This window comes from Rhamphochromis sp. 'chilingali' (genome assembly GCF_963969265.1).
Source record: "Rhamphochromis sp. 'chilingali' genome assembly, chromosome: 16".
In the NCBI taxonomy this organism is placed as follows: Eukaryota; Metazoa; Chordata; class Actinopteri; order Cichliformes; family Cichlidae; genus Rhamphochromis; species Rhamphochromis sp. 'chilingali'.
The window spans coordinates 23,887,875-23,914,034 of record NC_137943.1 but is presented as its reverse complement, the minus strand read 5'-3'; the positions used below and the strand labels follow the sequence as shown (position 1 = coordinate 23,914,034).

Below are 26,160 nucleotides of genomic sequence, written 5' to 3'. Positions count from 1 at the left end.
TAAGCAATCAGTCTCCTGTCAGTCTAATTAATATGACTAGAACAATCAATGGGAGCTGTTATTGCTAACACGCTGATTGGTGTCATGTGATCCAGCATTGCTCTTATGTATCCCTTAATACTCAGAGTTAGAAAGACTGGCGGCTTTGAAGAGATCTGTCAGCCTAAGAACGTGCAGATAAACCATCACGTCATGGAAAATTGATCTCCGTGAACACATGTAGCAGCACAGCCGGTGGCAGCGGGAGTAGTTAGCCTTGATTAGGCGCACTTAGCGTGATTGACAGATTGACAAGTGCTTCTTGATCAATGGCAAAGTGTTGTGCCGTCCCTGCCCTGTCAGCGTGAGCAGCATCCGTGTCCAGACATATTATCATCCAGCTACCGATAGAGGCCAGCCCCCGCTTCTACTGGCTCAGCCGTTTTCCCCCACCGCTGTCCACCTTACACACAAGTAACTCTCAGGCTTTGTAGGATGGTCGATGGAGCCCTGTGCTTATTCAGCTTTTAGTTAGCTCAAGGGCACTATGTCACAAACATCCCTTGATTGACATTTGGGTGTTTCTTTGTGTGTTTTTGTTCCAGGACATCGACTGGGTTCAAACAGAAAAGCATGTCTTCGAGCAGGCCTCTAATCATCCCTTCCTGGTCGGCCTTCACTCCTGTTTCCAGACAGAAAGCAGGTGAGCTTTGCTATTGCATGAGTCGTGATTATTATTATTATTATTATTATTAATTTATTTATTTCACTAGGCTTTGGAAAAATCCTCTGTATATAAGAGCTACACCAATTTACAGGTCTAAGGAGGGACTGCTGCCTGAATCAGGTTATTCTGGTCATTTATTCAGATTTTTAAGTTACAGTTTTTCTTTCTTCTGATTATCAAACAAAATGATTGAGAAAGCAGTCAGTGGGATATAAATCCAGAGCATACCATACCTTAAATTTTACCGTCCCAAATGAAATGAATCTAAAGACCCAGATTTCTTGCTACAGTTACATATTTCTAAATTTTCTAAATAAAGCTTCACAAATGCATTGCATGGCTTCTCGCAGAATTGCACTGTGCTTGTGGCAGTATTGGAGTCAGGGTGCAAAAAGAGGGACACCACACTTTCTTAAATACATTAATAAATATCATTAAATATCCCCATAAGAGTTGGACAATCAGCTGTCTTTCAACTGAGTTCCTCATCACCACGGCAAACATGGTGAACCAGCCGTAATGGACGGCTGCAGGTTCTAGTTTTCTGCAGGACTTCTGTCACCAGCAGCATTACACCACGATGGCGTTAGAATTTCTGAAGATTAGGCTTTTTGGGGATTGGTATGAACATAACCTGATCAATTTAGGGATGCACAAGAGGGAAGGGCTGGGGCTACCTGGTTGGCTGAAGGGGATTGTTCACTAGTAAATAATTTGCACCCTTGTTAATACACCTGGACAACACCCACCCTAGAAAAGTAAAGTTACAGTCAGTGAGTAACTATGTTGGAGTAAATACATAAATGCATCCCTGTGCCTGCATACGTTTCCTCCTGCAGCCCAAAGACAAGCATGTTAGGTGAACTGGTGATTCTACAGTGGCTGCAGGATGTGAGCTAGCTCAAAGTGCTGTGTGAATGAGTGATTGGTCCTGGGGTTCAAGACTTGGCTTGTCTTCTACAAGTATAAAGTTGGTGGTTCCTACTAGAGATGGCACGATACCACTTTTTTATGTCCGATAACGATCCCATAAATTTGGATATCTGCCTATACCGATATGAATCCATTATAGTGTTTTGTTTTAATCAATAAAACTGTTTTTTTTAATATCTTGCTGCATTTTGTATAAGTTCATACTCAAGTTTAAAAACAACAAAAACACTAAAGCTATTCTGTTATACCTGTATGTAAAAAATACACTGCACCCAAAATATTTCATAATTCAGCAATACTGATCAATCTAAAAAACTTAAACCTACTCCATCCTCCTTATTTTGGTATTTTAAAAAGTACTTAGCGTAAATACTAAGCAACCTAACTAATAGGGTTCCAACTCCCAGCAACAAAAAAAAAAAAAAAAGGAAACCACCCCTCACGCTCCACCTTATGATGCTTAATCGATGTAATCAACCTTAATTTGATGCAATGTGGAAAAAAATGCACAGAAATCAATTATTTTTCAAGAAATATTAAATGGATTCAACATCTTTCTTCAACAGAATTGCAGACTGCACAGATGGTGCCTTCCCAAAGGAAAAAGTACTATAGCTTACTAGGGTATATATATTAGACTTAATAGTTACTATATACAGTAATGGACTTCTATTCATTTTACATCAAATTAAAACTTTGGGTGCAAGATTCAGATAATTATTTATTAAAAGCTAGACATTTTAAATGAGAATAAGAAAGAAAAGTATGTCTTTGTGCCCCCTTTTCCCTGTTAATGCCCTATCAGCCCCCCTGGCTAAACTTTGCTAGATCCGCCCCTGCACAGTTACCAGCTGTCAGCTACGTAGAAAACGATCGTGGTGTACAAAGTAATATTAAATAAATTCTAACAACAGCTTATCAAGCTTAAACGTGCTGCTGTTGTTTATCCGCTGGTTTCCTCTTTCTGGTGCAAAGTGGGCGATAAACAAACAAGAGAGACGGAGTCGCGACAGAAAAGCCGATCAGCTGATCATTAAGCAGTTTCATGATTGAAGTAGCAGCAGGGGAGAGAGAGAATAAGAGGCAGTCGCTCCATATATCGGTTGTTAAGCTTAATGCTGGAATGCTTTACAAACATTCAGAGATGAACTTACACACTTGCTTTACTTCTCTCTGGGATAACTTTCTCGGAGATGGAATGCCGGGTTGGTAGCGAGGCTACAAATGCTGAACCAGACCGCCGACAGGTCTCGCACGCCACAGCCGCTCTATCACGTGATGCATACTGCTCCGACTGCTAAGGTTATGAGCCGAGTTATGCCATGTGCTTTCATGATATTTAATGGATCGGATTACATTTTTATTTCTCTCCGATATCCGATCCAGTAATTTAGGCCAGTATCGGACCGATACGATACGTAATATCGGATCGGTCCATCTCTAGTTCCTGCCCACTCGAAAGCATCTTTAGGCAAGGTACCAAACCCCAGATGAGGTCATCAAAACACCATTGTACAACAACACAGTTAAATATGCCGCTCCTGTGGTTGAGGTATTATTACCGTATTTTCACGACCATAAGGTGCACTGTGCTAAAAGGCGCAGTCTCAGTTATGTGTGCCCTTACTGTATTTAACACACACATAAGGCGCACTGGACCATAGGGCGCATACAAGTACCGTATGCGTATTTAAAAATAAAGCGGGAGCAAACCTGAATTCGGTACCTTACTCACATTTCTATTGCCGGTAATCGTCATCATCAACAACACACAAGCATACAAGTGTGCATATTTAAAAATAAAGCAGGAGCAAAACTGAATTTGGTACTCACATTTTTATTACCAATAATCGTCATCATCAACAACACACAAGCATACAAGTGTGCGTATTTAAAAATAAAGCAGGAGCAAAACTGAGTTTGGTACTCACATTTTTATCATCAATCAAACCCATCGAAGTCCTCATCCTCTGTGTCTGAATTGAACAGCTGCGCTAAATCTCCATCAAACATGCCAGGTTCACTGTCTTCACCGGCAGAGTCACTTTCCGTGCCGTGTGGCTCCTCGGAAACGATGCCGGCTTTTGCGAAAGCTCGAACAACAGTGCCAGCAGACATGTTAGCCCAAGCATCTACAATCCATTGGCAAATTGTGGCGTAACTCGCCCGGCGCTGCCTTCCACTCTTAGTGAAACTGTGGTCTCCACCGGTCATCCATCGCTCCCAGGCCGCTCGCAGCCTTACTTTGAACGGGCGGTTCACACCGATGTCCAGCGGTTGGAGTTCCTTTGTCAGGCCTCCTCCCGGAATGACAGCAAGCTCACAGTTCATTTGCTTCACAAGTTTTTTTACATCGGCTGTGAGATGGGCACGCATAGAGTCACAGATCAACAGCGATGGTGATGCGTGGAAAAAACCACCTGGTCTCCTTACATACACCTCCCTCAGCCAGTCTTTCATCATTTCCTCATCCATCCAGCCCTTTTCATTTGCCTTAATGATGATTTCTGCTGGAAACTTCTCTTTAGGCAAAGTCTTTCGCTTAAAAATCACCATAGGCGGCAGTTTCTGTCCATTAGCATGGCAGCCAAGCACAACAGTAAAAGAAGACTTTTCATACCCCGTTGTGCGTATCGCTACCGTGCTGGTCCCCTTCTTCTCCACAGTGTGACTCACCGGGATGTCAAAAGTGAGCGGGACCTCGTCCATGTTTGTGATGTGGCTGGGCTGGATGTTTTTGTCGCCAATGTGTTTGCTGCAGTAGGAGCGGAAGATGGCCAGCTTATAATCCGCTGGAAGTTGCTGCGCTACCGTAGTCCTGGTCCGGATGGAAAAATGGCACCGTTTCATAAAACGAAAGCACCAAGACGGACCTCCTTGGAAATGTTCAATGTTCATCTCTTCAGCTAGTGAAACTGCTTTTAGCCGAATGGTGACCGTCGAAACGCTTCTCCCGCTCGCTCTTTGCTCGATGATCCACCGCTCGAGTCTTTCCTCCAACTCGGGCCACCTCGCCTTATGTCCGCGGAAACTCAGCTGCGTTTTCTTGACCTGCTGGAGCTTGTTTTCCAGCTTCCTCCATTTGCGAACCATCGATTCGTTAATCTTAAATTCTCTCGCCGCTGCTCGATTTCCATGTTCCTCCGCGTAGCTGATGGCCTTCAGTTTAAACTGTGCTTCATAAGCGTGTCTCTTTGCCATTTTCAGGGTTGTTAAAACAACGATGTCCTGCATAATGCACATACCTGTTCTTTTATACAGGTATGTGCGATTGTCCCGGTATATACGATCAACGCCCACACTTCACCCTTTAACGTTCTCATGGTGTTCTCTACTACGTCCTCCTTACAACACATAGGGCGCACCGCGCTATAGGGCGCGCCGCACTTTTTGAAGAAAATCTAAGACTTTTAAGTGCGCCTTATGGTCGTGAAAATACGGTACTTCTATGTAAACAAAACACTTGTTTTTAGGTCATTAAAGCGTGTTCATGGTTAAGGTTATAGGAAAATCCCTGTCGCGGTAAAACATGTTTTGTGACAGTAAACGTAACTAAAATGACAAAGTTTGGTTTTAGAAGCTAACACATAAACAGTCCCTTGTGTTTCATTATACTTTAATCCCAAAGCAGCGAAGAGAGCACAAAGAACACAAGCAACACAAAATTATTAAGTGCATTTTTATTAGGTCATGTGTAAGGCCTGGGTTAGACTTCTGCAGGGAATCTATGTGGGACCTACAGTTTCGGCATGAGTGGCAAACGTCATTGCCGACATTTACGTTTGTGCTCCTCTGTTCTGTGTTAAATAGCTTGTGGTCGTGTCCTGGTGTTATATGTGCGGTTACACCCACGATGTAAACAAATAAAATGCTGGGACTTTTTCCCTTCTGGGTCGCCGCTCTTTGTTGTGGACAGATTTTGTCACTCGAGTTTTTTTTCAGTTCTTTGTAGATTCCCCTTTGATTCCCTTACATTCCAGTAGTTTCATCTGTCTCCCACCAGGAATTTGCTGACATTTGTGAGCCTTTATATCAATGCTATAATTATTACTCCTTATATTGAGGTGTCGATCAATATTCACTCACTGATAAATTAAAAAACAGCGGCGAAAAAGGTATCGCGGGTCGGGTTACGGTGTAGTTATGAAATGTTGGTGGATGTATATGTTTGAAGTATAAATCAGTCAGGCTGCTAAGTTATAGTAAAATCAGTTAATTTTGGTCATTGTTGGAATCTCTTATTCACTAACTTCAAATTTAAATACAGGGTTATATGGTAGGGATTTTGGCCCTACCATATAACCCAACTGTCTGGTGGTGCAGGTAGGAGCTAAAAGAGCCTCAGGCAGCAGCAGACTCATGGGAGACTCGTGCAAACCTGCAGGTGGACTGTGAGGCCCTGAATTTTGACTGTCATCAATATTTCTCAAGTTCCTCTGAGAGAGCGCCTTGAGGCAACTTTTGTTGTGATTTGGCGCTATATAAATAAAATTTAATTGAATTGAGAGGCAGATTTAATAGGTCTTAGTGATCGAAGGCTTGCTCTCCGTCATAACATTTTGAGCTGAACTGAAGAGCAAGTTTGAGATTTGAGTGAGGGGCAAAAGTACGCAGCTGTAAAGGAGAGATGTGTTCTTTTTTTGTGCACGAGAACTTCATAAAAGCAAGAAAAGTAATCGCTTAGTGGAAAAATGTTTTGTTATGTTTTTATCGCCTTTGGAAGTAAAAATTTAATTGAAGCTGTAGTAAATATCCACCCCAGGCTGACTGTGTTACATGCAAGTTTTATACAGTGAGTGTAATAAAATCAGTAAAGCACATTAGCAGGAAAAAAAAATGAGAGCGCTCATCCAGCCACCCTGACAGATGTCTTATGGATGATTGAAAGATGACTAATTCTGTATTTAAGAGAAATTAACTTCTGTTTCTTTCTGCAGACTCTTCTTTGTTATTGAATATGTGAATGGTGGAGATCTCATGTTCCACATGCAGAGGCAAAGGAAACTCCCAGAAGAACATGCCAGGTACAGTCTGGCCGTTTGCTTCACGTGTGATTAAAGGGACAGATGCGTTTTTAATTTCTTTATGCAGCTGGAGCTGAATTTAAAAACACAGTAATTTCCCTCTTTGGGTTTCAGATTCTACTCAGCAGAAATCAGTCTGGCGCTCAACTACCTCCACGAGCGGGGAATCATCTACAGAGACCTGAAACTGGACAATGTGCTGCTGGATTCTGAGGGTCACATCAAGCTTACAGACTACGGCATGTGCAAGGTGTGGTTTACGGATTAATGTGGTTTGTAATGATACCGCAGTGCACTTTGGATAAAAGCACCTGTACAGCTGCAGACGTGTCGGTTTACAGCCCTCTGAGATGATCTCACAGCTGATGATCTTTCTTTCTTTTTTTTTCTTCTTTCAGGAGGGCTTGAGACCTGGCGATACGACGAGCACTTTCTGCGGTACCCCCAATTACATCGCCCCCGAAATACTCAGAGGAGAGGATTACGGTGAGGATTACGACATGGAAGCACTTACCAGAAATGCTATCTAATTCTGCAGTTAGAAAGTGTGTGAGGCAAAACTGGGTTTATCTGCACTAACACACTCAAGCTACATTATATATAAACAATTCAACAACTGTAGACAAACGTAGGAACACATTTTCTTTGGATACATATTAGTTTTTTTAATTTAGGATATATGTAATTTATTTAAATGGTGCCCGACATACAGCAGTGATCTTATTGCACAAAGGAAAACTGTCACCACTGTCGCCAATACCCCACAATACACAAGCCAGGTATCTTACACTGTCACCATAAACCAGGGCTACTAGTGGGTAGTGATTGGTAGAAGAGTTTTTTGCAACCCCTGGGTTATTTATTTCTTGGTTTAAAAAAAACAAACAAAACAAAAACACCTAGCTGAAATTTGTGTATGGTTCTGCATTGCAATATAAGCGTGTGCAACCGTCTTTAAATGTTTTCCAACAGTTATTGAAGCTGTTATTATTTAAATCAGCTCTATTTTCAGCAAATGTAATGATAAAGTGCATTAAAAGTTTCCTAACTACACCCTGAAAACAAGTTTTAAAAAGCTGTTTTCTCCTGGAAGTTGCTCTTTTAGCACCATCTTTGCTGTTGGGGATTTCTCAACTAATCTAATCTGGGTAATTCAGGACTCCTCTAATGTCTCTAATGGTGAGGCACACCTATTTGCAGGATGGGCTTAATGTGAGAGGGGGAAAATAGGAGTGAGAGATGTTCTGTTACTCGTGTAGTCCTCTAACTTTCTTTCTGAGGTGTCATTTTAACCCCTCAAATGTAGCAGAAATCACATTCTGCCGTGCCGTTAGCTTGTCCACATGGGGATTTTTGGTCAAAGTTATGGTTTATATAGCATCCACACCCCTTGATGAAAAGTAAAGACCCAGTTGGGTGACATTTAATGTCTAAAAACGGTAGTTTTTAAAGTTAAATAGCGTGCTTGTCTGTTTCTCTAAATCTGCTGACCTCTGCCTGTGTATGTCTTACTTGCCTAGCAGCCATTTCTGTCTTCATTCAGCAGCTATTCAGTTAATGCTACATTAATTCAGTTAATTTACGCGGTTTAGTTATAAAGTTGAGAGACAGCCCAAAAAGAAATGCAGTAAAATGTAAAAATGTGCAGATACATTTGGGGGGGGGGGGGAAGAGGCATTTGTAATATTCATTGAATCACAAAGAAGCAGATTGAGGAAAAAATTAAGTTGTAAAACAATTTTGTGAAGAAAAAGTTTGAGATTTTGAAATGCTGATTAAACTTCAGTAGTACTAACAGTTGCTAACACAATGGGTTTGTTTGATAACATTAACTCCATTCTTTAACACTGGTTCATCTACAAAAGGCATTTTGTAGAGGCAGCCGTGCACTAACAGAAGTAGCTTGACTTGAACGGACAGCTTTATTCTCACATTTCGTCTTTATTCTTGAAATTTTTACTTTATTCTCAACATTTGGACATAATGATGAATTAATCATAAATAAATACTGCTCCATCTAAACTCATATAAAGAGTCCAAATTGTGTGAAGCTGGCAACTTAAAGCATCTCGTAGTTCAGATGTACTTTCAGCTTCTCGGTGAAATATCAGTTTCTACATCCTCAGTGCTGCGTGTTCGACTATCCACACACGCAATGCTGTAAAAATAGAAAAGCCTCCTTGGTCACCAAATGTGGTGTCATGGCAACAAATTTTACAGTTAAAAGAAAAAGTTTTTGATTGTTTTTCCCTCCTTTATTTAAAAAAAAAAAACAACACATATGAGCACAGCAGCTGTTTTTAGACACAGTAGGAACAGCACACGTGTGAATAATGAAATTAATGACGGCTGGGTTTGATTTTAGCTGCTCGCTCAGCTGTCGCGCTGCCGAGGCTGCTTACAACACCTGCGCTCTTCATACTGTGATGGCTGTAGTGGGAAAGTTGTTTTGTTTTTTGTTTTTTAAATGGGCCGAACGGCAAATTGTGTGGACATCAGAGTCACAGCAGGGGCATGTGTGATCCAGTGTAGGTCCACCATTGTTCTGAATGTGATCCCTTATCATTCAAACTGTTAACCCGATCAATGAGATGATTATACTTCACTGACTCCACGATGATCACACCTGCTTGTCTTTGTGTACAGAAAAACAAATGTCAGGCCCTTTTTGGGGTTTTTGGTTGTTACTTATGAAAGAAATCAGCAAAAAACACATTCACTGGGTAAATGCATCAGTTGTTTGTTTGAGTAGAGGAAGTCATGTCAGATCTGACCTTTTTTTTTTTTTTTTTTTTTTTTTTTTTTTTTTTTTTTGGGTCTTTATTTTTAGTCTTTACACAGAAAACTGCGTTCCAGGGTTTTCTTTCCTTATTTTAATAATAATTTACATACATTAAATTATTTTTAAGTTTAAAAAAAAACTTAATGAAGTCAAAGACTGCATATAAAAGATGGACTTTTATATAAGGGGCGACTCGTGTGGCTGCAGAAACAAGTCAGATTGTATATATGATCTTCACATATTTTTATCCAGAACATGAGAGGAGGGTGTAGTTTAGGGAAGGTCTACCTTGTCCCTCAGTTTTTTGGTCTTCCCCTCATTTATCATGTCCGGTTTCAAAACATCAAGATGGCGATAGCCAAAGGAATCAGTTTGAGGATGCCACAATGGCATCTAAAATGTTCTGTTTTCTCTTTCATGTCTGCCTTACTTGTTTTACAACTTTCACATCATTACGGCTTCTTTTCTGTCGTTGTTTTGACAGAAATTTTGAATTCACAGAAATTTACCCTGAGTAGATTTTAAATTTTAAGTTGTTTTTCAGCTCTGTCTGTTTTCTTAACATTAGGGAGATATGGATATTTAATGTGATTGGAGGATTTCCTCCTTGTAAAGAAGAAACTGGAAGTTGTTTTTTCTGTAGCCACTTCCATTTTCGATCCAGTTTCTGGTTGGCAACATATCAGGATTACTTAAGCTTTGTTATATCCCATATGTTGTGCTGCTCGCCTCACATTCATATTGTGAAAATGTATGCAGTTTACATTAAAAACATCCTTATATCTCCATGTTTGCCCTTCTCCTTTCATGCTTATGTCATCAAGTCTTGTCCTGTTTTAAATCACATAGTAACACTACAGTCTTCTGAAATCTGTGATGTGGAGCAAAACCAGATGTTTGAAAGTGCTGTTACAAGTGAAGTGACAGCTAAGATTTGGTGAAATGATGCAGCTGTTCAGTTCCAATGCACATGTGCCAAATTCAAGGCCCGCGGGCCACATGTCTCTTAATTTTTAAATACATTTGGCTCGCTCCGTTTTCTCAGCTGAGGATGAGGTTGAGCATCTTATTAGCACTATTAGCATTATTTTCTTGACTAAGTATTATAAAGACTACAGTACTTGTTTCTAGACTAGCTTAGAGCTTTATGTGGACCAAACTGTAGGTGAGAAGGTGGTGTGAGACATACAAATGAATTTACTGGAAATGCATCTGTCCTTCATTTTCTTTCAGAGTTAAACTGATTGTGACATTCCTGCCCTAATGGCCTAAAAAAGAAAGAGAGAGAGAGAAGTAGGCAATCTGAATAATGTTCTTGTTGTCGAAGGTGTGATAATATACAGAAACCCCCACTTTTAAAGTGAAGGTGGTTGCTATAGTAACCCTGACATGCTGGTGTACTTTGAAGTTTTGTAAGTGGCAATTAAAAGTTCCTCCTGCAGTTGTCGGTCATTTGTGGTGTTTTGGCGTTTCAAAGCGTCAGAGCTGTAACGTACGATATGTGTGTGTGCGTTTGTGTGTGTGTCCCAGGGTTCAGCGTGGACTGGTGGGCACTAGGCGTGCTCATGTTCGAGATGATGGCGGGCCGGTCGCCCTTCGACATCGTCGGCAGCTCCGACAACCCTGACCAGAACACAGAAGACTACCTCTTCCAAGGTAACAGCGTGCTTCTGCGGTTCGTAAAAAAACTGCTGAGTTCATGCAACACCTTCATGTCGACACCTTTCTATTGGCTTCTCTCAATACCAGGAACATGCCATCTGTTACAGAGAGAAGTGTGAAACCATGTGTCCCCCCCCCCCCCCCCCACCCCATTATTTTAGTATAAATAGGGTTTTATATTGTGTTTGTTTCTTATAATTAACAGTGAGGTGGGTTAACAAAAAGCTTCATATCTTGGGCTGCTGCGAGCATACCCAGCAGGATTGAACTCATAACAGCAGCAGTGTTGGCACCATCTCATCCTCTCCTCTTCTTGTCCACCCCTTGACCCCTTTTCTGTCACCTCCTGCAGTAATATTGGAAAAACAGATCAGAATCCCACGCTCGTTGTCAGTCAAAGCTGCCAGCGTCCTCAAAGGGTTCCTCAACAAGGTAAGAGAGGGTCTGACAGGCCTGTAGCAGTGCCACCTCTTACTGGCATTTTTTTTTTTTTTTTTTTTGGGAAATGTATCCACTTTCCTTCCCAATTCTTTCTTCTCACTTTCTCCACCTTTCTTCTCGGGTATTGGACTTGTTATCTTTCCCTTCCACCATAGTCTCCCACCGTCTCTCACCCTCTTCTCGCTCTCACTCCCACAGGATCCCAAGGAGCGCCTGGGCTGCCACCCTCAGACGGGCTTTGCCGACATCATGGGCCACCCGTTTTTCCGAAACGTCGACTGGGAGCTCGTGAGTGATTCAATTTCATCCTCTGCTTTTCTCAGTCAGTTCTTTCAAATGAAGGAAATCAGCATTGGTGCATGTTGGATAGGTCAAAATAAATCCATACAATCGATTGCGGGGGAAAAGGGGGAGAAAAACAATAGCTGCCGCGAGACCGCAGAAGGTCAAATCTGAGTGCGCAGGGTCGCCGTCTCCTGCGCTCTTTCTCCTGCCCTGCAGGTATAGACGCTCTGTCAATACTGAGGTTATTAGCTGTGGGGTGAGACTTGTTTCTTTGTGAAGAGCAGGCAGCTGGAAACAGACAGGCCAGGCAGAAGACTGACAGCAGCAGATACGATTACTCACACTCTCTCTCTCTCTCTCTCTCTCTCTCTCTCTCTCTCTCTCTCTCTCTCTCTCTCTCTCTCTCTCTCTCTCTCTCTCTCTCTCTCTCTCTCTCTCTCTCTCTCACACACACTCACACACACACAGACACACACACACACACACAGGAAGTTTAAAGACGGAGAGGAAACGAGAGGGGACGGATCACACGGGGCCGATATGTCGATCTCTGCATGTCCGGATTGTCGAGCAGTGATTCATGTTGACGAAGAAGCCATTAACACTCTAATTTCAGCGCCGCTGTTTACAAATCGTTTCATTCACAAATTTCGGCATGATTACTGGAACCTCAGAGAAGCTCGTAGGTTGGCTCAGATATCGCTGATGCTTTCTCTGAAGCTGCGGTTTGCACTCGTTGCCACTAATACTGAAAACCACATGCTTGACTGGATTCTTGCTATGACTGGTATTTGTGTCTGTGTATAATCCTTATTTATAGTTTATGCCTGAAAACCAGTATGAGTGTGAATACAAATGTAGAACGCAGTGCAGGAAATGAAGATGTGGACCTGTATTTACAGATGTTAGTCACTTGTTTGGTATCTCGAAATGACTTGTAGAAAAAAAAATACCGGTGAAATTTAAACTAGGGCTAAAAATACTTCGTTATTTCTGTTGCTTCCTGTTATCAGTTTCAGCGATGAGTAAATTATCACCCAGGAGTCTTTTTAGGTTCCTGTTTTGACCCTTAGAACCATGAAATGAGTGTCAGATGAGACTCACGGCCTCATGTTGATATTAGCTTCAACCTTACATATGAGCGCATGAACGAATGAATAATGTATGTATTGTTAATGTATCCAACTGAAGGACTGATGAGCTGATGGGGCCCGAACTGTGCTCATGGATGAGCTACAGCAGGGGTCGGCAACCTTTCTGATGATGAGTGCCATCTAAAATTTCCTCAGAAGTCAATGTGCCAATGTTATGCAATCATAACGCCCTATATTAACAGTTACACATTATATCGAACCACTTTATAGAATTATATTTGTTTGCAGATGTTTGCAGCTATCAGCAAATACTTATCAGCTATTTTGAAACAAAAAAAGACACTTTTTATCCATAACAAGAACTCCATAACAGCAAATGAACTGTACAACAGAAAATCCAAATGCTATTTATGGTCTTCCCACAACAATAATAAGAAAAATAAACTGAGCCAATATGGCATGTTTGTTAATACAGAGATACACATGTTAATGTGATCTCTGGTCTCCCACTCAGAGACACACGTCTCCGAGTGTCCAGCATTCAGACGGCTACCTGAGGACACTCTCCGTGTGAGAGAAAAATCTGTAGAGCCAAATACTGTAAATAATATCCCTGCAATGTTCTGAAGACAGTTAACCTTGTCAGGTAATGATGTCCAGCAGGTGAAAATGCAAGCTCCATGAACACGCACAGCTGTGGATTCCAGCTGCGTTCGTAGTTCTGCAAACTTTGGCCCCCACAGAGTCGAGCTTTTCAGTTCAATCAGCTGCATTTCAATTAACTGGCATTAACTCGGCCAGTTAATGCGAGACAAATCCAGCTGCTCATTAAAGCTTTCTGGTTTGATCAGTCTTGAGTCTACGGATGTATCCATGTATTTCCGTGGTGTGATCTCTGGTCTCCCACTCAGAGACACACGTCTCCGAGTGGGAGACCAGAGATCACATTAACATGTGTGTCTCTGTATTAACAAACATGCCATATTGGCTCAGTTTATTTTTCTTATTATTGTTGTGGGGAGACCATAAATAGCATTTGCATTTTCTGTTGTACAGTTCATTTGCTGTTATGGAGTTCTTGCTGCGCTGAGCAGACAGCTCCTGAAGCTTTTGAAGTGTCAGAATGTGGAAATTTCAACATTGCTTGAAAAAACTGCCAGCTAGCAACGTCCCTCTCACCGGTAGGCTAAGTTATTTTTAGCCAATTACAAGTTGAATCTGGTAGTTGGGGTTGTTAGCTCATTAAGAAGCCAGTATGGCACAACTAATGTGTCTATGCGAGCTAACTTGCGATGTGCACCGCTGGCGCGGCCATTTATTTTTTATGCACCTTCTCAGATTAATTCACTGTGTGTCGTGCCCGGGGCTGGACTGGGACAAAAAAACAGCCCGGGCATTTTGACTAGAGACCGGCCCACCAGGTATTGAAGCCTTTGAATGAAAACAAACGCTGTTGTGACAGTGATGTACACTTTCTTGTTGGTATATGTATGATTTCTATACATTTTATGTCAGATAAAAACTTTGGTTGTAAGATTCAGATAATTATTTATTAAAAGCTAGATATTTTAAATGAGAATAAAGTATTTCTTTGTGCCCCCCTTTACCTGTTAATGTCCTACCTGGCCCCCTGGCAAAACTTGGCTAGACCCGCCCCTGCACAGTTACCAGCTGTCAGCTACTTAGAAAAAGATCCTGGGGTTATTTGTCTCTCAGAAACAGTTCATAGCTTTCCTTCAACTCATTCATGTCACCTAAAAGGTAAACCTGTTTCTCCATCACCTGTTCAGCTCTGATGATTCAGTAAGGACATCTCCTGGTTTCATCTTCATGTTTCCCTCTCACCACATATCCAAACCGACATCATGACCAGCAGCTTTACAGCTGTGGCTCCAGCAAACATCAGCTGATAGTAGAAATTAATATTAAATAAATTCTAACATCAGCTGATCAAGCTTAAACGTGCTGCTGTTGTTTAGCGCGGTTTCCTCTTTCTGGCGCAAAGTGGGCGATAAACAAACAAGAGAGACGATCAGCTGATCATTGATCAGTTTCATGATTGAAGTAGAAACAGGAGAAAATATGAGAGAAGAAGAGGCAGCTGTGCAGCGTAAACACAGAATAATTCCAGCTTTGTGTCTTTTTCATTGTAGCTGAAGTCCGGGACAAACTGTTCCTTTTCACCTCAATAAGAAACGCGTAATATTTTCTCTGAATACCAGACGATTCCGTTTTTTAATGGGATGGTTGACAACTCTACTAATTAACCTTATGAATAAAATAAAGTTCACTATCAGTAACATCATAGCACCCACCCAGCTGTATAGAAACTCCGTCATGCTTGTTAGTTCGCAGTACGAGTTATTGTAACTGACTAAAAGTCAGCACAACGAAAATAAACTCAACCTAAATTTGTTATGTATCTGACCCAGATAGATTGCAGGTCATAACTTCTTACCTGAAGTTCAGTTCACCTGACACTCGGACCGGCGGCCGCCTCTGGTCTCTCCTCCTCCTGCCTCCCCTTTCTCTCATCCACCTGCTGGCCTCTGTGGAAGCGCCGCCATTGCCACCACCAAACAACTGAGCTATTTTTACACATTGACCAGCATCTGGCCAATCCACCACCTCTCATTGTTTATACCGTTACAAAAAAAATAAAATAAAAAAAATCGGCACATAAAAACGAAAAATCACCAACAATGCCTGGTGGGCCGATGGCCAGTCCAGCTATGGTCGTGCCATCAGTTAATGAAAATGACAACAATTGGAGGGGGAGGGGGGGGGCGGAGTTTGATATGCCAACTGATAAAAAATGAAATCACATAAAGTAATGACAAAGATGAGGCAAACACGACTTAGTGTGATAAACTTTGTTTCTGAACACTTTTATTGAACCTTCTTTATTTAATTTATCTGTTTTACTTACCTGTCTCTGTTGTTTAAGGAAAAATAAAATTAATTAATTAAATAAAATTAATTAATTTAATAATAAATAATTTGATTTTATGTTAAGTTGTTTAAGGTAAAGGATGAAAGTGAATTTTGCAGTTTAGGGCTAATTGTGTTTAATACTATTTGTTTTTGGGTTTTTTTACTTAATTAGAATGAAATTATACTGTTGTGGTATTTTTAGCGATGAGAACAAATCTGTCATATCTGAATTTGCTGTCACGTATTCGTCGTACTTTACTAAAAAAAGTTTACATTTTCTACCCATTTATAAACTTAATTAACTCTCAAGTGACCTCATCTAGAGTCATTTTGGACCCCCGCCACATGTTTATATGCGTCGTGACATTTTTAAATTGTAAAAATACTAACCTACCTCCAATATCTTAAATTTCTCATATGAAATTGGCCCATTGATGTGGCATGGATAATGGAAAACTGTGTCATCAAAATATTACTCTGCACAACATGCATATATTACAGACACACAAGATATCTTTACCCCTTGAAAGCCTGTTAGGAGTGAGCCTTGAAGCTCTTTTGTAGAGTGATCAGCTTCTATCATATTCTGTCAATACTGTGTTAGACCTCACATTTATTGATTTATTATAGAGGTCAAGGAGAGGGGTCTCTGCCTATGCAGCTGCCTATGGAAAAACCCAGAAACCGTTCAATGGGCATCCAACCCTCGTCTTTATTGATATACCAGGAGGTGGTCAGGAGTGATGTGTATGCTAAACAGAAGCCTGGAAGCAACAAAGGATTAATAAAGCACCCTGACTGTGAAGACTTGATTGTAATTTGTTGATCAAAGTTAGTTTCGAGTTTGGTGTTAGGCTCCCAGCAAACTGTAATACACAGTTCACTCAAACACACCTTAATAATTAAAACAGTCTGTTATTGAAAAGAAAATACAGGAAATTTATATTTGACTAAATTTGTAAACTCTCTCCAGAGAAAACGACATTTAAGTACATCAGAACATTTTAGAGTGTTTCATAGATAAAGACAACTCTTAAAAGCCATTAAAAGCATTACTGTATAAATTATAGTATGGTCATTTAAGTGTTAAACTAATCCAGATTAAATCTGCTTTAAATCTTTTAAAGAAGACAGAGCACGTAACATCAGCTTTATCTGCACAGACAGACAGACAGACAGACAGACAGACAGACAGGGCAGCTCGCCAGGATCACCATGACCTCTTTTCCCTGTTTGGTCTGGAGCTGAGACCCAGCACTCGGTCAGAGTGTCTGGAGGATCAGCTTACAACCCTCCCACCCCGTTTCCCCCAACGCTGATGTTTGCCCCGCAGTGTGCTCTCTGGCCTGCAGAGGGAGCAGTTATTGCCCTCCAAACAAGTGCAGTAACACTCGGGACAGAGAGCTGCACGTACACTGTGATAAATGAAACCACAGGCAGAGGAAATGAGTGGAAGTCCCTAATAAAAGTTTTTACTCTGTGTTCAAATTTTTTCATATATCTGTACCTGAGCTGAGGTGATGCAAACATTTCCCCGTTGTGGGATCAATAAAGTCTTATCTTATCTTATCTTATCTTATCAAATGCTTTTGAGTGGAGAGGACGTCACTCAGGCCTGATTACAGCTGCGGGAGAGCTTATCCTCTCAGAAATCCTGTTGGACAAACTCATATACAACCTTGATACAGTCACTATTTGAAGCTTCTTAATAAGACTGCAAACAAGGATTGTTTCCATTATTCACAGATTATTTCTCAATAGATTCATCTCTTAGTGTATGAAAAATATAGTCAGTTTCTCAGAGACCAAACAGATGCTTTGAAACTAGATTTTTCTGGCCACTCTGAAAAGCTCTTTTTTTTTTTTTTTTTTTTTTTTTTTTTTGGTTAATCAATCACAAAAATACTTGCAGATTAATTTTCTATTAAGCAACTAATTGGTTATTTAAAGAATTATTTAAAAACTGGGTCCTACCTTCGTCCTTTGCTTTACTTCCAGCTGGAACATAAACAGGTGGTCCCTCCGTTCAAGCCCAACATCTCAGGGGAATACGGACTGGACAACTTTGACGCCCAGTTCACCAACGAGCCAATCCAGCTCACGCCTGATGACGAGTGAGTCAGCGCTTCATTTTGTGCTCATTTCCTGTTGCAGCCTCAGTTTTCTGTCGATTTTAACCAACCTTTTGATCTTTTCTCCTCCATTTTTTTTTTTTTCCTTTTTCAGGGACGTCGTGAAGAAGATCGACCAGTCTGAGTTTGAAGGCTTCGAGTACATCAACCCTCTGCTCATGTCGGCGGAAGAGTGTGTGTGAGGGGGCGTGGCGTCTGTGCACACGCACACCACACACACACACACACACACTCATGCACGTGTTTACGTGGCGTCTCAGTGTCTTCAAGCTGCATGTTTACGAGACAACCCGATGACATCCACCTTCTGTTCGAGGGCCGCACACATGCACAAGTAGAACGCTTATTTGCCAAATCGAATCTCACACTCTGCCATTTATAGCCACTTGTCCTTAAGCCTACCTTCTTTCTTAATTATTTTTATATCATGTAAATCTGCACTGATATCAGAAATATCTCGTCGGGGCCTCTTTGTCGGTGGCCAAAGTGGCTGCTAAGTTCTTCCAGTGTCGCTGTATGTGTGGGGGGGTGGGGGGGAAGAGGCACGGCCCCCTCCCGACAGATGAACTGAGCTTCCTCTTCTTCCAGCTGGTGGGGTGTTTTCAATCCATATTTTATTTGTACATACATGAAAATACTAATGAGGATAAACGTTAGACAGCGACTTTTTAGCTTCAAGCCAGTCGGACAGCACTGACATCTTAAAGTTTTTGGAATTAGCTTTGTCACGACGTCCCCCGCCCTTCTCTGTAGAAAAAATAATAACACTAGCCTTTAAAAAAAAAAAAAGAAAGGAAAAGAGTAGAAATGAAAAAATAAATAAAAACAATATATTTTTCTCATGTTTTGTTTACCATTTGTCAAAGTGTTAAATGTTCCAGCCCTGAGTAAAAAACAAAACAAAAAAAAACATGAATGCTCAACGTCTGGACGGTAAGGGGCTACTTCAGGTCCCTTCTTCCACAGTGAAGGAACCGAAGCGGCAACGTAACACTAATAACAAGGAAATGCTCTCAAACTGTGAAATGAAGACGCTCGTTCTGGAAAAATGGCACACGATACCTGAAAGCTGGAGCACAGGTTTGTATCTTTCTGCGCGGGGGCTGTTGGTGACGCTCACATTCATACAGAACCAAAAACTAAACACATGAAATGTCTTGCTGGTACGTATTAGAGGGTACAGAATACGTAAGGAAGATGTGCTGTCATAGAAATATATATATTTAGATCCCCCTCTTATTTTAACACTTTCTAAAAATTTATGATCTGTTATCAGTCTTTCTTTCTTTGGTATTCATTCCATGTTTGTCTTTTTTTTTTTTTTTTTTGTGCTGCAAATCAAATATTAAAAGAAAGAAGAGCTCAAAAGAGCAGCGGACCGCACCGTGAAAAGGTTTTAAAGCTGTAACCCATATCCACTGGACTCAGTTTTTACCATGTTCGGCCCACAGTTTATTTTCTGAATTAGATATTTTATAAAACTGTTAAAAACATAAAGCATAATAAAGACTCGCTCTGTACCCGCAAACTGTAAGCGGGGGTGCACAAACCTCCAGGTCCTCTGGCGGAGCACTCTGATCTGTTACACTTGTTACTGTTGCTTTGTTGTTTCTTTCTTTTGTGGATATGGTTAGTTTTGATTGGTTTTTTTTGTTCTTTTTTTTTTTTTTTTTAATCACTACATTGATTCCAAAATGTTACTGGGTGATCCCAATGGAAACACTTTTTGTTGTACTTGTTGTGTTTTGAGGATGTTTGCCATCCACAGGACACTGGTGAACTTTATTATTAGCGTTCAGAGAAAAAAAGAAAAAACAGACACTAAAATAAACATTTTATTTCTCTCCTTGTGGTAATATGTGTTTGTTGGTGTGGCTCTGTCTTTGGTTTAAAAGGCACTAGTAAGTACAAAAGAAGCGGAAATAAATTAGAGCTCTTAATGAATTATAAAGATACTATTTAGGAGGAAAAGCCTTTAGTACGTTCAATGAAAAGCAAGAATTAAAAAAACAGAACTAGAGGAAGTGGGAGTGAATGCAGTACAGGGTTCAGAATTTCATTTTTGTGCATCAGATATTGATTGTGGTTAAAAATACAGCAACGTTTCTACTGATTTGTTTGATTCAGCCACTAAAAACATATATATGTAACACTTTTTGTCCCCTGGGTTATCTTCAGAATAGTTATCATGTGGTTCAGAGGAATAATTAATATTCAGTACGAGTTTTCATTTCCCTTTGAGGAGCTTTGGCAAGTAGATCTCCGGTGACGTCACAGCAACGTCACCGCTGCTCACCGTGCAGCTGAGGATTCAGATGTTTTGATAAAAAATTTAACACGGTTGGGAGTTGGTTTTTTGTGCCAGGGATGAAACGCTGGGTATCTTTGCCTCTGCTCCTTTTCTCTCTACATTTTTTTCCTTTGAGTCTGTCTCTCACTGGTCCCTCTGATTACATCACTCAGACATCAGAGACCCTGGTTAATGATGGAAATAAACCTTTTGGTTCTTGGAGGTGCATCATTTTACTCTGTAAAGCATGTACTTTCTGTTTCATATAATTTAGTTCATTTCACTTTCAGTCAGTGTGAGTGAGTGTACTTCAGCGGTTACACACCCACACACACATTAACTGATAGTTTCAGTATTGCATACAACAATTCCCATCATCCTGCTATAAATTAATCTCCTGTTCTTGAGTATAACCGGTGGTCTGCACCCTGTCATTCTTCCATTAATGAAGATGTCTGGTGATTATACACTGATAATGATACGCCTACTTCATCGAGAGTCTAGACTTGGTTAGATGTAACGTTATTTCTCTTAACCATGGAAATAATTCTGTCATCATCCACTTCAGTCGTCCTCTGTGGTTTTTCAGGCCTTTCAATGTTGCTGAATTGTCCAGTGCGTCCATTCTTTTTACAAACGTACACCAAACATCAAATTTATTCAGTCAGATAATTAATGACAAAGAAAAATGTGATTCGTATAAACAATGTACACCAATCAACTAACTTTTATTTGACCTGATTCGATTACATTTGATATTGTACATGTATAACAAAATTTACACATTTAATTTAAAGTGAGGATTTTGAGCTCTTTCTCTTTGAGCTCTTTTTTGCTCGCTCTCTCTCTCTGATGGGTTTATTTGATTTATTTTGGTCTTTAAGCCTAACGATGGCGTCCCTCACTTGTGCTCTCATTTGTTTGAAGCTCACATTGAGAATTTAAGTGACAATTTACCAAATGCAAGCTTAAACCCTGAAATCAACTCGTATTTTGTCACTGAGTAATCAGGGAACCAAGATTATTATTGTGATCTAAAATTAAACTAAAACTAGATGTGAAAAGAGAAAACTTTCAAAAAATTCTATACAGTGACCAAATTCCAGATTTTAAAGTGGTTTTAAGTGGATGAACAACTTGTATACTTTGAAGTAGAATAATACCATTTTTCACCTGTTTATTTTTCGCAGGCACGTCGTAGACTTTTTAATCTGAAACCCTTTCTCAACCTTATGCAGTCGTAGATTTCATATCGCTGGATTCAGCACAGCTGGACCTCTTCATCAAACCCCGGCTGGTGTTTTTGTGATGGTCCCAACCAAATCTGCCTGCAAATAATTAATTTATTTTTATTAATGACAAATATGTTAATGCAATAACCAATTTCACATGTGGGAGAGAATATGAAATACTATGTTATGCTTTGTTATACTAGAAGCAAAGACAGGTAGATTCTTCCTTTTGGGATTTGTGTGTGTGTGTGTTTAAATCCATCGAGTAGTTGTGAAACTTTGGCAATAAAAGTTGTAATTGAATAAATAAAGTATGCTGCACCAGTGACACCCACACTGGAGCAGTTTTTCAGGGTGGCTCTTGCACTAAAGAGGATTTTTCTTTCTTTGGTGCACTCTTGGGCTCATGAAACATCACAATGGGACTTTTCACTGCTGCCCACTCCCAAACATGAGCTCTCACCCACACGAGTGTCTGGAGAGAAGGGAAATATACTCGAGGTGCAAGGTTGTGCTCTTTTACTCCAGCTCCCTGTGGCTCTGATGGTCACATGACTCCTCTTTGACTTTTAGAAGGGTCTTGTCATCCCTAGTGGGCTAAAAGGTCACGAACACAGACAGCGCTGTGCGTTAAGAGGTGAAAGTTAGGTCATGGAAATAATGGTGTGTCAAAAATAATAAAATATATTGATTAGTGTGCTGCAATAGCTCGCACAGCAGTGGGCAGGGAACCATCCTACTCCTCTCAACCATCGTAGAGGATGAACCAGGAAATTTTGTAGAAATTGCTCCCTTTGTGCGACTGCAGAAGACATGGTGCTGCAAGCAGGGCAGCACCAAGGATAAATGTCTTTTGCATAATTCTCTATTCCCGTGATGGCATATTTGACATTGTTCCTGTGCCCTCTCTGGTGGAGAACAGGGGTAGGCCTCCCCAGGCGCTGTGGCTTCACATCGCCCAGTGGAAGACACGGGGAAGGCTAACCTTGCATAATTAATGATGTAAAACAGGGAACGGGCTGAAAAAAAAACATCCTGTTCTAATTGCACTTATCTTGTTGGGTGTTTTATTCCGTCCCTGGGGGGATTAATTAAGCAACACAAAAATTATACTTAGTAAAACACACGGTGAGGTGCATCTCACTGCTTTTAGTGGCGCTCTTCACTGTAACGCTAATGACTTACTCTGAGTGACTAACATCTGCAGTCAAACATGTAGGCTTGTTTCTTATTTGTCACTTAAGTGACTGTAAACAATGCCATTAAAGCTTCTTGAGCCATAGTGTAACAAAAACATGGGACGAACACCTTCATATTGTGTGTAAATGAGTGGGGCTGACAAATGTGCTCAGCTGCAGTAAAGACAGCAAACCGATGACTGAAAAGTGAAAAAAAATCTTATCAGAGATTTCAGTTTTAGTTGGTTTGATTTAGTCGTTGGATATTACACCACACTCCACTTTAAAGATTAAAGACTAAAAGTACTTTTAATTTGTCTTCAAATTCAGCAATACTCTTAATCCATGTCAGGGGAACTGGGTGTCTGCATGTGTCTACATGCTTACATATGTCCTCCTCATTAAATCTGCTCTACCCAGCAGCAAGAAGAAACCAGAAACACAGCAACATATAATATAACCATAGAGTACAGTGCAAACGTCTGGAGCCACCCCTCATTTCTGCATATTTTGCTGGGAGAATAGGAAACAGGTGCAGTGATTTATTGAAATGTGCAAACTTCCATAATGTTGAGGACCGGACTCTGGGAGGCCAATCGATGACTGACAGTGTCCACTGTGTGTTTCCACTGTGTGGTATGGTTTTATTGCATTGGCTGAAAAATGAAGACGTTTCCAATCAGACACTTCCCAGATGGTTTTGAATGCTCGATCAAAATTTGATGGTACTTTTCTGCATTTATGATTTCATCAGTTTTGACAAGATCTCCAACATTGCCGGCTCAAACTATGACAGTGCCTCCACTGTGTTTTACAGATGGCTGTAGACACTCACTGCTGCACTTCTTGTGATCTCCTTCGTACATATCAACGATAAATTGATCCAAAATGTGTTGAAAGTTTAATATCTACATTCATCAAACCTGTTTCCACTAATTTTCAGCATAATTCAGCATACCTCAGCCTTTTCTCCCTCTTTCCCTTCCTTAAGAACGGCTTCTTGACATCTGCCATAGATATTTTTGCCTACCACTTCTTCTTTTGTCCTCCAAGGTTTTTTTTTATTTAATTTTTTGGACTTTGAAGTTTTGTTTATTTAAATAATCTATTTAATTTCTGGTTTGTTCAGTGTTTCCATTTACTTCTCGTCGTCCTCAGCTGTCTCCACTTCCACTGATTGCCCTTCTGTATATTTATGGTCACTATCTCTCCTTTTATTTATCAGAGTGACCTGACCCAGTGTTACTCTGTTTTTGGTTTAAGTAAATGTATAATGTTCTGTTTTTCTCATTTTGTACTGTGTGTGTGTTCAGTTGAATAAATGGCTTACTTTATATCAGTCTTCAATTTCCTCCAAGCGTCTGCATTGAGGTCCTCACTGCATTCAGTCAGTAGCCTCCTCAAATTTAATAACAGTTTCCTCAAATGTAGTATGAAGTATAAACTGTAAATCATGCCAAGATATGTTTTTCAGCTAATAATGCTTTGGGAATCGGCTTGTTGCTCCAAAAATACTATTATATGCTATATATTATGTTATCATTATAATTTTTAATTGATTCAACTAAAGAAATACAACAAAAATGGGTTTTTGTGACAGGTTGCTAGTAACACAGTGATTAAAGATATAATTTGAAATTGGTTCTTAGCGAAGTTGTCTGTTATTGTGTATAATCCCTTGAGTTCGGTGAATTTTTATCCTAGAATTATTCTTAGGTCAGTGTTACGTAGCTTAAAATAAGAAAATGGTCAGGTACAAGGACTGGAATGCAAATGAGTGAAAAAGCAGCCAATGTCCAAAGACAAACTTCTGAAAGCCTCCAGAAAGCCTGAAAAACTCCAGACTGCTTTTAAGAAATTAGGAAAAAGTGACTCCTTGGAAACAAAATATGAAGAAATGAGGGGTGACTCAAGACATTTGTACAGTATTGCATGTAGCATCAATTATGTTAATTAAGTTCCCCTTAAATATCAGAGCAGTCACAGTTACAGATGTGGATCTTATTAAGCTGCGTGAGACAAGGTGTAGCATTTGGAAATCCCCCGGTATGATGATGTATGCGTCTGCCACATTTCTGTCTGCTCTTTCCCCCCACAGCAGTTTCTCATTTTAGAGTGTGTTGTCATTTTTTATTTCATTCTTAGTACATAAATCACATACTGGCTGTGCGTCATAAGGGGCTGTTGGTTTAAGGCTATTACTCAGAAGACAGCAACACCGAATACTAATTTTAACTTGACTCAAAGTACATTATCTGATGAAAGTGAGCAGCGCTGTCTTTTTTAATAATCTGTGAAACGGCTTCAAACACGGGATTATGTACGAGAGTTAATAATCCTGACCAGGACTGTTAATGTAGTTAACTTCCAGCAGAAACGCTGACATTTATGATGACAGTGATGAAGAACCTGAATGTTATTTCAGTCATTCAAGTCTGGCAGTACAGACCTGCTTATTAAAGACAGGTCCCTACTGCTGATGCAGCCTTTCTTATGTGTTGCACCTCTGCATCAAAAGAACTGTGAATTTTGAAGACCATCTCTTACAGTGAATTTGCACAAAGGAAGGAATAACATTATTTTGATGTTCACATGTGACATTATTGTGCATTTTTCAATAATATTCACATGCAGTCTAATTAAAGGATGCACTCGACTCCATAAAGATTTTCAGGTATTGGAGACCAGGCCAGGTTAAAGTGAACCATCTATGCTCATTTCCAGCTCTACATTTATGCAAGTCTTCTAGAGTAGCTTTGTATGATTTTAAGTATCAAAAATAAGCTTCTTTGTCTTATGCTTGGCTTTGTTGCAGCACCTCAGGTCAATCACTGTCTGAAACAAGCTGTTTGAGCTCCTCTTTGCTTAAGCAGAACTGTCTTGTGGTTTGCTGCCGCTCACGAACAGAAGCTTTTACCAACAGGTGGGTGGGGTTTCTGTGCACACAGCTAGGGCTGTGCCTTCAACGATCACATTAAGGATATCCTCTTTCTTTGAAGTCAAACAGAGTCAAAAACAGAGCGCACACGAGGATTTCACATACAATGATCTCATTATTTGAAGCTCTTTCTCGTGATCGTACACCTCTGTAACGGTGTGTATATGACACAATACGAGGTGGAATTATTATTATTATGTACAGCTCTGTGTAAAACTCTTGAGTCACCCCTCATTTCCTTGTATTTTGTTTCTAAGAAGTCAAACTTGTAATTTTTAAAATGGTCTTGAGCAATAGCTCTCCAGGCTTCTGAAGGTCTCTCAAAATTTTTCTTTGGACACTGAATGATTCATAGGTCAGGCCAAACACAAAACTCTTGACTGTTGTAGTGCAGTACAGTACACATGGCACTTTGTAACAGGCTGCCAGTAACATACATATCATTTGTTTTAGTTATCTTTAGTTAATAATTATATAAATATCTACAGTAGATGAACAGTATCTGAAAGTGGTGTCTATAAGCAAAAGG

At 40.3% G+C, this 26,160-nt stretch overlaps 1 protein-coding gene across 1 annotated transcript in view; it reads left to right on the top strand.

The window, feature by feature from the left end:
* Window positions 1-19,849, top strand: part of prkci (protein kinase C, iota) — a 45,247-nt gene extending 25,398 nt beyond the window's left edge. The window contains exons 10-18 of the mRNA XM_080861956.1: window positions 585-682; window positions 6,577-6,663; window positions 6,778-6,913; window positions 7,062-7,149; window positions 10,976-11,101; window positions 11,460-11,539; window positions 11,747-11,836; window positions 17,860-17,975; window positions 18,088-19,849. Of these exons, the coding sequence (XP_080718082.1) occupies window positions 585-682; window positions 6,577-6,663; window positions 6,778-6,913; window positions 7,062-7,149; window positions 10,976-11,101; window positions 11,460-11,539; window positions 11,747-11,836; window positions 17,860-17,975; window positions 18,088-18,175 (909 nt within the window). The 3' untranslated portion in view covers window positions 18,176-19,849. The remainder of the gene's footprint in view (window positions 1-584; window positions 683-6,576; window positions 6,664-6,777; window positions 6,914-7,061; window positions 7,150-10,975; window positions 11,102-11,459; window positions 11,540-11,746; window positions 11,837-17,859; window positions 17,976-18,087) is intronic.
* Window positions 19,850-26,160: the final 6,311 nt, after the last annotated feature.